Source organism: Entelurus aequoreus, linkage group LG14 (genome assembly GCF_033978785.1).
Source record: "Entelurus aequoreus isolate RoL-2023_Sb linkage group LG14, RoL_Eaeq_v1.1, whole genome shotgun sequence".
Classification (NCBI taxonomy): Eukaryota; Metazoa; Chordata; class Actinopteri; order Syngnathiformes; family Syngnathidae; genus Entelurus; species Entelurus aequoreus.
The window spans coordinates 668,567-681,511 of NC_084744.1; the positions used below are offsets into that span (position 1 = coordinate 668,567).

At 44.0% G+C, this 12,945-nt stretch overlaps 1 protein-coding gene across 1 annotated transcript in view; it reads right to left on the reverse strand.

The window, feature by feature from the left end:
- LOC133665252 (titin-like) overlaps positions 1-12,945 on the reverse strand; it is a 215,424-nt gene that overhangs the window by 17,062 nt on the left and 185,417 nt on the right. The window contains 18 exon segments of the mRNA XM_062070499.1: positions 643-942; positions 1,021-1,311; positions 1,824-2,129; positions 2,200-2,502; positions 2,622-4,688; positions 4,773-5,072; positions 5,165-5,449; positions 5,537-5,830; positions 5,942-7,705; positions 7,792-8,097; positions 8,195-8,497; positions 8,642-8,947; positions 9,060-9,347; positions 9,432-9,728; positions 9,830-10,132; positions 10,223-10,810; positions 11,775-12,071; positions 12,153-12,883. Of these exon segments, the coding sequence (XP_061926483.1) occupies positions 643-942; positions 1,021-1,311; positions 1,824-2,129; positions 2,200-2,502; positions 2,622-4,688; positions 4,773-5,072; positions 5,165-5,449; positions 5,537-5,830; positions 5,942-7,705; positions 7,792-8,097; positions 8,195-8,497; positions 8,642-8,947; positions 9,060-9,347; positions 9,432-9,728; positions 9,830-10,132; positions 10,223-10,810; positions 11,775-12,071; positions 12,153-12,883 (9,329 nt within the window).

Sequence of the window (12,945 nt, forward strand, 5' to 3'; positions counted from 1 at the left end):
TCTGCAATGCTAATTGACAAGTCCAAGAATATAGAACAGAGCAGTGATTCTCAAACTGTGGTACGTGTATGCGGGCTCCATCTAGTGGTACGCCACAGAATCACTTGGGTACTACTGTAATTTTGCCTCATCCTTCACTTGAAGCGTGAGTGACAAATGCGTGAAGAATGCACTACCGAGCTGAAAAGACCTGATAAGTCCAAAAGCAGAGAGATGGTACAGTGTTATCTGGTGCTTGTTTAAGCACATCGCAGCTGGTTCTGGACAGTCCCACTCCTCGATGCTTCAGTCACACGCAAAATTCTCACAGGAATGAAACAAAAGTACAGTGGTATCTACTGTACAGTGCTTTATTCGTGTTACTGTTCAAACTGTGTGTACTGTCACAGTACAGTGGCCAAAATATTAAATACCTCTTTACCTTTTCCATGTTTTAAATGAATAACCTATTACACTACTGTATTTTACTGTTGCTCATAATGGTTGTCCTTTTTTCTGAGGTGGCACTTGGTGAAAAACGTTTGAGAACCACTGCAATAGAGATTAAAGTAATGTTTTGCAGTAATTCCAGCTATTAATGAATGAATATTATAGAATAAAATATATTACAAAGTTTTTGCAAACTGTGGATGGGGCACTCACTGAAAGTGTTTCTGGCAACCATAGGCTCTGACTGCAGAAGGACTCCAGCTCCATACTTGTTGACTCCTCGGACTCTGAACAGGTATTCTGTGTTCTTGAACAGTGCGGTGATGTTACAGGTCAGTTGCTTGCACTCGGTATGCATGATGACCCAGCTGAGTCTGTTGGTGTCTCTCCTCTCTACAAGGTAGTGAGAGATGTCATCACCCCCATCCTCCAAAGGAGGACTCCAACGTAGAGTGCAGGAATCCTCAGTAATCTTGCTGATCTCAATGCTGCCGTCACATGGTCCAGGAGTGTCTAGAAGTGATGGATTAAGTTAGTCGTTTTGTCTTTGTCTCCGGCTACGTCTACAAATTTACCAGAACAATCACTTACCAAGCACTTTGACATTGACCTCAACAGTCTTGGTTCCACTAACATTCCTGACCGTGAGAATGTATTTTCCGGTATCATCTCTGTCACAGAACTTGATGATGGCCATAGCCCGATTGGTTGTGTATTGCAGGTGGTATTTTTCACACAGCTCCAGCTCCCTGTTGCCTTTGGACCAGGATGCTTTGGGATCAGGCCTGCCGCCCACTGCGGCGTCCAGGACCAGATCTGAACCAGCTCTCACCATAACAACTTCAGACAAGAGTTTGCCGTCCAGCTGGGCCTTTGGCGGTTCTGTTGGATTGCAAAGGGTAGATCTTCGTTATGTTTGGAATTATATATGTTATTCTTATTATATATGATTGTATAACATACTGTATGTTAGTCACCTTAACAAAAAAAGGTGAAATAACAGAAAACGTACTATTACTATTTCTTCAAAATAGCCACCCTTTGCTCTGATTACTGCTTTGCACACTCTTGGCATTCTCTCGATGAGCTTCAAGAGGTAGTCACCTGAAATGGTTTTCACTTCACAGGTGTGCTTGAAGCTCATTGAGAGAATGCCAAGAGTGTGCAAAGCAGTAATCAGAGCAAAGGGTGGCTATTTTGAAGAAACTAGAATATAAAACATGTTTTCAGTTATTTCACCTTTTTTTGTTAAGTACATAACTCCACATGTGTTCATTCATAGTTTTGATGTGACAATCTACAATGTAAATAGTCATGAAAATAAAGAAAACATTGAATGAGAAGGTGTGTCCAAGCTTTTGGCCTGTACTGTATATCATGAGCAAGAGTCTTACCAAAGTCTGTTTTGCACTGCACAGAGCCAGTGGACACGGATGGGGTGCTGAAGACCTGGTTAGCATTCTTTGCAATGATTCTGAACTCGTAGGGTTCTCCTTCTCCCAGGGCAGTAACAGTATAGAACGTGTCTATCACATTTGTGTAGTTACACTTTAGCCATCGGCCCTCACCAGTTGGAGTGTATGGTTTACGTTCAATAATGTAACCCACAATTGGACTGCCACCATCATTAAGTGGAGACAACCATTTGAGCGACACTGTAGTTCTGGTTACATTTGTCACTTCTGGCTTACACGGTGGATCTAGAAGAAGACAGTTATGTTAATAAAAACATGGAACTGATTAACGTTTATTGTGGCAAACAATACTCACCAACAGGGTTTTGGGCAACTGCTCCTTTAGAGGCTTCACTGGCTTTGCTCAGACCAGCACTGTTCATGGCATAAACTCGAAACTGGTACTCTAGACCTTCAACAAGGCCTTCCACCTTGTAAAAACACTCAAAGCATGGGATCTTGTTTTCCCTTACCCAGAGAATATTATTTCTCTCCTTCTTCTCAATCCAGTAGCCTGTCACCTTGCTGCCACCATCATGGTAAGGCTCCTCCCATTTCAACGTCATTGTGTTGGAAGAGACATTGAAGACAGATGGCCTTGTTGGTGGTCCAGCAGGTGCTATAATTACAACATTGGATTTTATCAGTGACTCAATTACAGTCTGATTCAAGATGTTATGTTCTGATCAAAACTATTGTAATGCTGAATTGATGTTCAGGTTTTGGAATTGTACTTACTGTAAGGATGCTCTGCAACGAAGGTTTCAGACTCAGTAGGCTTGCTAACGCCAAATCGGTTTTCAGCAGAGACCCTGAAGGTGTACTGCATGTACTTGGTCAGATGACTAACGTGGAGTGACGTGCGCTTCACACTGGAGTTGATAAGCTGCCAGGCAGACGAACCAGATTCACGCTTCTCCAGAATATAGTTGGTAATGTCAGTTCCACCATTATCCTCCGGCGCATCCCAGTTAACAACACAAGACTGAGAGGTGATATTTGTGATTTCAACAGGCCCCATTGGTGGACTGGGTCTACCTGTAACATTTACTTCGATATTAAATGTCTTGCTTCCGGTGACATTCTCCAGAGTCAGGTAGTATTTACCACCATCACCCCTCATGGCATCCTTGACTGATATGCTTGTTCTTTCTTTAGTTACTGTAATGGAAACTCTTTCTGAGTTCTTCAGCTTCATCTCCTCCAGCCTCCAGGCTACTTTGGGAGCAGGTCTCCCACTAATCGGAACATCGATAGTAAATGTTCTGCCAGAGTTGCATGTGATCATCTGGTTCGGAATCTCACTGAGATCAGCTGCAGGTTCAATATGAGGCTCTTTTACCAAGACCGGTGTAAAGGTTTCCCTGGGTGTGCTGAGGCCAGACTCATTCTTTGCCCTCACACGGAAGTGATACTCATCACCCTTGTTGAGTTTTTCAATCACATAGGAGAGATTCTTGGTGTTGCCAACCACTACCCATTTACCTGTTCCGCTTGGATTTGCCTCAATGATATAACATTGGATACGGCTACCACCATCATGCTCTGGTTTTAGCCAGCTCAGTGACACGGAACTGTCTGTGGTGTCGACAATATCCAATCTCTTTGGAGATGCTGGCTCAGCAGTGGCAATGACAGGCTCTGTTGTCTCGAAAGCTTCACCGACACCATGCTGGTTCTCTGCAGATACCCTAAAGAAGTATGGTACCCCCTCCAGCAGGTCCTGAATCTTCATAATACCCTGAGTGCACTTTCCCCCAGACTGCTGCCATGTGCGACGGCTTGCCTCACGTCTTTCAACAATATAGTGGTGGATTCGTGCTCCACCATCATTAAGTGGCGGCTCCCATGTAAGTGTAACTGAGCCTCTGGACACCTCCTGGAAGCCTACATCCTGAGGAGCCCCAGGAGTGTCCATGACTTTCACAGTGAAAGTGATAGCCTTGCTACCGCTGCTGTTTTCCAGGTTAACTGTGTATTTACCGGTATCATTTCTGGTGCAATTTTCCATAAGTAGAGTACTGCTCCCCTCCGAGGTTGAAACTTCTGACATGACACTTAGTTCTCCTTCTTCTTTCACCCAGGTGGCGGTGGGTATAGGCTTTCCCCTATATTGGACACCTAATATCACTGAACCTCCTGCCTTGACAATGTGCGTCTGCTTGAAGTTGGCATCAATATCCACCTGTGGTGGTGCTAATCTATCAATGGCCTGAGCAGGTTCTAGAGTTTCCCTGTCCTCACCTCTTCCGACAAGATTTACAGCTGCTACACGGAACTTGTATTCAGCCCCAGTATGTAGAAGAGTCGCTGTATATGTTGTGTCTGCCACCAGCTCTTCATGTACTCTATTCCAGTCAGTTTCATTGCCCCTAACCATTTCAACAATGTAGCCCAGTATCTCAGATCCTCCGTCATCTGCAGGCTTCGTCCATTCCAGGCTGATGGAGGTATTAGTGGAGTCTGACACGCAGACCACAGATGGAGCACATGGTATATCCTTTGGCTCAACAGCTTTAATGGGAATGGAGATATTACTGGTTGCTCCAACACCAGCATCATTAACAGCCATGACCCGGAACTCATATTCCATGTCCTCAATGAGGCTGACAACTTTGTGACCACATTCAGTGATGGGTTTCTTTGAAAGCACCTTGTAGAACCGAACTGTTTTCTTCTCTCGCTTTTCCACAATATAGTATTGAATGGGGTTTCCACCATCAGACTTTGGAGGAGTCCAGGCCAGAGTTATGCTCTCTCCCTTCGTCTCAGTGGCGTCAGGAGTGCCCGGGGAATCGGGAGTAGCTGAAGAGAAATTGTTAAGGGAAACTTGTGAAGACAAAACCAAACGCATGTTATTACATGACATTTTTCCATCTGTTGACTTACTATATTGAAGCTGTGCAATAATTGGGCAGGATTCCAACGGCCTGCCAGCACCAAACTTGTTTACAGCTGACACCCTGAACTGGTACTCATTGGTTTTGATCAGTTTGGTTGCAGTGAAACTGCACTCCTGACATTCCTCTGACACTAATGCCCAGGAGATCTTGGATGTTTCACGCTTCTCGATGATATAATGTGAAATTTCTGAGCAACCATCATTCTCTGGTGCGTTCCAGGACAGAGTGCACCGACCCTCTGAGATGTTGCTGAAAGTGATGGGTCCTACTGGTTCCCCAGGTGTGTCTACATCACATGATGGAGATTGAGTAAAAGTTCAACTTGAATCAGTAGACATTATGTATTGACAAAACTGAGAAAAAACAAAAACTGTCTACCTTGAACTTGAACCAGGAGAGTCTGCTTTTTGCTGCCAGATCCATTGATAGCTTCAACGGTGTAGAGGCCGCGGTGAGTACGGTCAGCATCTCTGACAAATAGAGTGCTGTATCCAGCTACGTTGACAATATCCATCATCTTTTTGGTGATTTCCACACTGTCTTTGTACCAGACCACTTTGGGAACAGGTCGTCCAGTGATGGCCACCTTCACTCTAATGTTGTCACCCGCTTTAACAGTCAAACCATCGAAATACTCTCCACCAAATTCAATACGGGGAGAAGCTTCAGGAGGAAAGGATATAGGTAAGTTCACAATAAATGATCATCTCCTGTCTTGCTCTTGGCTCAATCTGTCTGATCTTCACTTACCATTCTCACTTCTGACCACGATCAAACCCGACGAGTTGGAAGGTGGGCTGACCACACCAATGGCATTCCTAGCAATCACTCGGAACTCATAGCGCTCATTCATAGACAAACCAGGCACAGTATACTGGCAGTCATGAACATCAGTCAAGTTAGCCTTGAACCAGCGCCCTTCTCCTTGTCGTTTCTCAATGGTGTAGCTAGTAATCTTGCTACCTCCATCACGTTTTGGTGCGTCCCATTTTAGCGTTATTGAGTCACTTGTCACATCAGTGTAGTCAGGCTGGCCAGGAGGATCTGAAAGAAAGAAATAGAGATGTTAATTTGTTTTGCAAAAGATCTGGCATTATTAATTTGAGAAGATAAAATCCACAGTAATGTAAGTGTATAGACAGTGTCAGAACTCACCAACAGGGCTGACGGCCATTACTGGCTTGCTGCTGTCACTCAGTCGGCCGTAGCCAGCATCATTCTGTGCGCACACTCTGAACGAGTACTCAAGGCCTTCAATTAATCCCAAAATTCGGTATTCGGTTTCTTTGATCAGCATCATGTTCACCTTTTGCCACATGATGCTGTTATTTTCCCTCTTGTCCACATGGAAACCCTGGATGGGGGTACCACCATCATAGATTGGCTGTTCCCACTGGATTGTCATGCCATCGTTGGTGATATTATACACAACTGGCTTGCCTGGTGGGCCAGGAGGTCTGAACTGGTGCTTGGCAATTACCATCTGTGATACCAGAGGCTCACTGACACCATACCTGTTCTCAGCACAGACTCTGAACTGATACTGGACACCCTTGATCAGGTTAGACACTTTGAACTGAGTTCCCGCCACACTGGAACAAGCCATCTTCCAATCAGACTGAGTAGTGTCACGCTTCTCCATAGTATAACAGTTGATGTCTCCCCCACCGTCATCATTAGGCTCATCCCATGACATCATGATGCTTTCTGCTCTTACTTCATCAAGACGGATAGGTCCAACGGGCTTTGATGGGGGTCCGAGTGTAATGACATAGATATGGAAGGACTTTCTGTTGATTTTGTTGTCAAGAGTTAGTGTAAATTTACCCTCATTCTCTTTCTTCACATTCCTTATCATAAGAGTGGCTTTGTTCTCTGTCTTCTTGAAGCGAATTTGATCACTCTCCTTCAGAGGAAGGTTGTCCTTGAGCCATATGATTGATGGCTTAGGTTTACCTCTGTATGGCAGCTCAATGTGGACATTATGTCCTAAACGAACACAAATTCTTCCATCTGGGTAGTCTGCAAGGCTTGCTTCAGGTGTGATAATGTAGTCAATCACCTTGATAGATCCTATCTTCACAAAGTCGCCCTGACCCTTGTCATTTCGAGCAGCAACTCTGAAGAACATGTCTGAGTGCTCTTTTAGTTTTGTGACCTCAAACTCACATTGTCGGGTCGTTCCTCCCAGAGCCCATTCCCCATCTACTGCTTTCTTTTCAATTATGTAGTCCAATATGATACTGCCACCATCATAATCAGGCTTTAGCCACTGCAGAGTGACGGAGGTTTTAGAGGAATCCTTCATAGAAACATCTTTAACTGGTCCAGGGGTCTCTGCGGCCTTCACTGGTTCAAGTGTTTCACATGGTTCACCAGCACCGTTCTCATTCTCTGCTAGAACACGGAAAAAGAAGGATGCCTTTTCAGAGAGATCTTCAATAGTATATGATGTGTCAGTGCATTTGCTTGTCACTGCAAAGTAGGATCTTTTGGAAGAGTCCCTCTTCTCAACAATGTAATTGGTAACCTCAGCGCCACCATCAAGGAGTGGAGGCTCCCAGCAAAGTGTGACTTTTCCACGAGTTACTTCTTTCAATGTCAGGTTTCTGCATGGACCAGGAGAGTCCTGGACCTTCATGGACAAGGAAATTGTCTTGGGCTCTCCCACACCATTCTCAATTTTGACTGTATACTTGGCAGTGTCGAGTTTGGTCACTTCACGCATAACAAGAACAGTGGCTGTGTCTGAGTGGTGGAATTCATAAGATGGGTTGCTGTCAATGCATATGTCTCCTTTGCTCCAAGATGCAGAGGGAGCCGGCCGACCCTTCAGAGGGACAGAGAGCTCAACATCCTTGCCAGCCTTCACGATATAGTGAGTTCTCATGGCCACATCTGAGTCAATCTGGGCTTCCTCTGTGAATATGATATTTTTGTCATTTAAAAAACAGAAAAATGGCGGCTTGCTCTGGCTGTGTTTTAATGTCTTCAAATTCACTTACCGAGGATATCCTTAGCCTGTACAGGCTCAGTCATCTCCAGTGCCTCGCCACGGCCTGCGCAGTTGACAGCAGAAACTCTGAAGAAGTAGTTAACATCTGGCTTTAGGTCGTGTACAGTGTATTCGGACATCTTGACCTCTCCCTTTGAAGAAATCATTTCCCAGTCTTGCTCTCCCTCAGTAAGTTTCTCCACCATGTAGCTGGTCACTTCACTGCCTCCATCCCACTCTGGCTTGGACCACCCCAAAGTTATAGAGGTCTTTGTGGAATCCATCACCTTAAGCTTGCAAGGCTCATTTGGTGGATCTGTAAGTCATAAATAAAGTTTCTTGAATCATTGAAATAAAGATAGTATATGCAGATCCATACTCTAATTTTTTAACCAGTGAGTTGAACAACTTACCAACTGGATCTGCAGCTTTGTAGTAGTCGGATACATCTGAGAAGGGTCCTTCTCCAGCCTTGTTAATAGCACAGACACGATACTGGTATTCATTTCCCTCGGTTAGATGGTAGACAGTCTGTTTAATGTCAGCAATAGGATCTTTGTAAACTCGGATCCAGCGCAAACTCTTCTTGTCACGTCTGTCCAAGTAGTAGCCAGTAACTGTGCTACCCCCATCCACACCTGGTTTGTCCCATTCTACGACCATAGTAGTCTTGGTGATGGTGTTCACCTCAGGAGTATGCGGCTGCCCTGGAGTTACTATGTACACACAGATGAAAAAAATATGTTACGCATAGGAATTCAATTTGTGTTGTCTTGATTAGGGATATGAGGACATTTTAGTGTTGTGTGATTGTGTAACCTTTCAACACCTGCCCTTCCAACCCGCAGTCTAAAGCTTACCAAAGGCATTCTTTGCAATGACAGCTTCCGACTCCAGTGGCTCTCCAAAACCATACTTGTTAACAGCCATTACGCGGAATACATATTCATTTCCTTGAACCAGTTTTCCGACAGCAATGAAGGTCTGCTCATGTCGCTCTGAAATGGTCGACCAGACTACCCTGCTCGTCTCACGCCTCTGGACAATGTAGTGGGTCACCTTGGAACCTCCATTGTCAGCCGGACTTACAGGTTCCCAGCTGAAGGTGATTTTGTCTGCTGCAACATAGTTTAAAAGAATACTGCCAGGAGGGGGTCCGGGTTTATCTAAGGAGTCATAACAAGAGACAACAGGTAAACAAAGAACAAAAGAGAGATGATGCAGCACTGCATGAGAGAAAAACTTTTAAATGTGAGAAAATAAAGCATGGTTATATACCAAGAATTTCAACCCTGATTGTTGCAGATGCTGAGCCCAAAATGTTCTTGATCTTAATATCATATGAGCCTGAGTGGAGGCGAGTTGTATCCTTGATGAGGATGGCAGACGAATCAGTTGTGTTTTCCACATACAATGATGAAGAAGATACAAGCTCATTTTCATTCTTGAGCCACTCAATGTTTGGCTGAGGTTTGCCAAAAATTCCAACTTTGAGTTTAACTGAAGTTCCAGCCTTGAACTTAACCACGTCCAAATACTCTGGAGGAAGGTCAATGGCTGGAGTACCTGCACAACAAAGCATACCATTGTATATACATTATTTTCTTCCATACACAACCTCATAAAAGCAAGAATCTAATGAGCACTCACCACAAGCATCAATGCACGTGACTGGGCCAGCAATAAGAGAAGGATTGCTGCCAGAGCCAACTGCATTCTTTGCATACACCCTGAACTCGTAAGACTCATTCTGAGACAGCCCAGAAACGGTGAAGCCCATTTCAAGGATGTTTGTGAAGTTAGCCTTCACCCATCTGCCACTGGCCGCCTCCCTTCTCTCCACACTGTAGCCAGCAATTTTACTACCGCCATCATACGGTGGCCTTTGCCAGGACAAGCTGACTGAGTTCTTGGTCACTTCTGTGACACGAACATTAGCTGGAGGATCTGCAGTAGAAAAGTCAGGGGTGTGCCAAATTATTTCTGAGTAAATGGGAGCCCACATCTTTATCAATGTACTGTAAGCGTTTAAATTGATTTTTACTTACCACAAGCATCAATAGCTAGCACCTCTTCAGACACCTTGCTCATCTTTCCAATACCAGCAGCATTTTCGGCAGCTACCTTGAACTCGTAGATAAGACCAGGGCAGACATTGGTGACCCTCCACTGGTTTCCTGGTATTGCTGTTTTATTGATCTTTTGCCAGATGATACTGCTTCTCTCCTTCATCTGAAGATGATATCCGATCACAGGATTTCCACCGTCATTGACTGGCTCGTTCCAGCAGACAGTCAGGCTCTCTTTGGATACAAAACTAATCCACGGAGTAGATGGAGGTCCAGGGAAAGCTGAGAGACAAGTTCATCATTATGAGTGTTAGTCTTTAACACTTGATCAATCTATACAGCTTCATTGGTTCAATGTTTGTATTGACTTACTGTACGGAAGCTTGATCATAACCGGCTTGCTGTCAATGTGGTCGCTGACACCATAGCGATTCTGAGCCTTAATCCTGAACTGATACTCCTCCCCCTTGGTCAGCTTAGTTGCTTTGATTTGGCATCTTGCTATGTTATTTGACACCTCTGACCAGGTAGGTGTGCTAGTTTCCCGCTTGAGGACAATGTAGTTGGTAACAGGACTGCCACCATCATACTCTGGAGCAGCCCATTTTAAGTACACTGTGGTTTCTCCGACTTCTCCAGTCTCCACAGGTCCAACAGGGTGTCCAGGTCTATCTAGTACAATGAAGTTCATGAAGATCTTGGTGGCACCACTGGGGTTTGAGGCTGTTATGTCATATTTGCCAGCATCGCTTGACATGCTTTCATTCAGGGTGATAGTTAGGCTATCTGGTGTAACTTCTGTCAAAAGTCTCTTGGATCCCTTGATGACAACATTGTTCTTGGACACATTCACCTTTGGCATTGGCTTCCCAGTAAGTGGAATGTCAAAGGTAAGGTTGGATCCAGCTCTCACATAAACCGTATTCTTGGGGTAGTTCTTCAGATCAAACTCCGGAGCCTCTGCAAAATTATAATGAGCAACGCAATGTAAATTAATAAAATGTTAAACCATTTCCAAAGGAGAAAATATATTGAAAATGACAAGGCACACTGTATTTATTTTTTTTACAAGAAATGTGTTTGTTGTTTCAATAAAAATATTAATATACCTATTATTAATATTATATCAATGTAAATAATTAATATTATCAATATGAGTAGTAATCTAAAGCAGTGGTTCTCCAATGTTATCTACCAAGTACCACCCCGGAAAACACTTGGCTCTCCAAGTACCACCATAATGACCAACATTAAAATACAGAAGCGTAGTTGGCCTAAATATTCATTAAAAACAAGGCAAATGTTTTATTTATTTTATTTTTATTTATGGGGCGGCATGGCGTAGTGGGTTGAGCGGCCGTGCCAGAAACCTGAGGGTTGCAGGTTCGCTCCCCGCCTCTTGACATCCTAATTGTTGCCGTTGTGTCCTTGGGCAGGACATTTCACCCTTGCCCCCAGTGCCACTCACACGATAGGTGGTGGTCGGAGGGGCCGTAGGCGCAAACTGGCAGCCACGCTTCCGTCAGTCTACCCCAGGGCAGCTGTGACTATGAAAGTAGCTTACCATCACCAGGTATGAATGAATGATGGGTTCTCACTTCTCTGTGAAGCGCTTTGAGTGTCTAGAAAAGTGCTATATAAATCTAATCCATTATTCTTATTAACGAGTAAATGTAATATTTTTGGGCCACAGAAACTGTTTGAATATAATTAAAAATACTTAATAACATTTAAATGATTATTTTGGTGTACTACAAGAGAGTGCCCACGTACCACCACATTTTGAGAATCACTGATCTAGCGAGTTAGAGATTGATTTAACAATGGTGTGTGATTTATTTATTATATTTTATAGCACTGCATCTTGTTTTACCTTTGAAACATTTCACACACCAAATTATACAGATGATGCAAGACTGGTTACCTTGAAGTTCCTTGACGATAACCGGAACAATCATCTCTTTAGGTTCACTTAGTCCAGCATGGTTTTCTGCTCGCACTCTGAAGAAATATTCTGTGCCTTCCCTGAGGCCTTTAATAGTGTGGCTCATGCCCTTCACTGTAGCACACTTCACCCACTTTGTCTGCCCCTTCTCCAGAGCATCAATTAGGTAACCAGTGACTCTGCTACCTCCATCGTACTCAGGTCGTGTCCAGACAATGGTTACAGTGTCTTTTGTAACATTTGCTACTCCTAGTTTTGTGGGGGCACTTGGTACCTCTGTAACACAAAGTGGACATTTGAATTAGTTAGTTGTGTGAAGTTAATAAGAAAATGAAAAAGGAAGAGCCTGAATGTTACCTGTAATTTTTGTGCCAGCCTTTGCCTCCTGGGGTACACCCAAGCCATATTCATTTTCTCCAATAACTCTGAAGTAATAGATGGCCCCCTCCTGCAGGTCTTCCACTTTGTAGGTCAGTGCATGGCAGTTGATTGTTACAGAAACCCAGGCCTTTTTACTCGCTTCACGCTTTTCAACGTGGTACGCTTTCACTGCCTCGCCACCGTCATTTTCAGGGGCTTCCCAAGTAAGGGTTGCAGAGTCCCGGGTTACTGATGTAACATTGACATTGATGGGGGGTCCAGGTGAGTCGAGCACCTTTACGACCATGGGTAATGTTGCTTTTCCTAATGTTGATTCAATTGTGACGCTATATTCTCCAGAGTCATTTCTTGTTGCCTTTTCAATGGTCAGTGAAGTATTGGAGCTACTTGAATCGATTGTTCCTCTAACTTTTAAATCAGTACCCTCCTTGGTCCATTCAACTGATGGAACAGGTTTACCTTTAAATGGAACATTGAGAGTGAATGCTGTGCTGTGCTTAACAACAAGGACTTTGCGCATCTCTAAGTCCACATTAAATGAAGGCTCTGCAGTTCTTTCTATTGCCACAGCGGCATCGGAATAGCGGCTGCGCACACTGCATCCAACTTTGTTTATTGCTCTGACACAGAATTCATACTTGGAATCTGTTTTTAGTCCAGTGATTGTGAACTCCAAACTCTTGGTAAGAGAAATAGCTTCAGCCCATCTTTGTAGTTCTTCAGCAGACTCTGGTTCCTCCTCATCTTCATATTCCTCTTTACCATCATC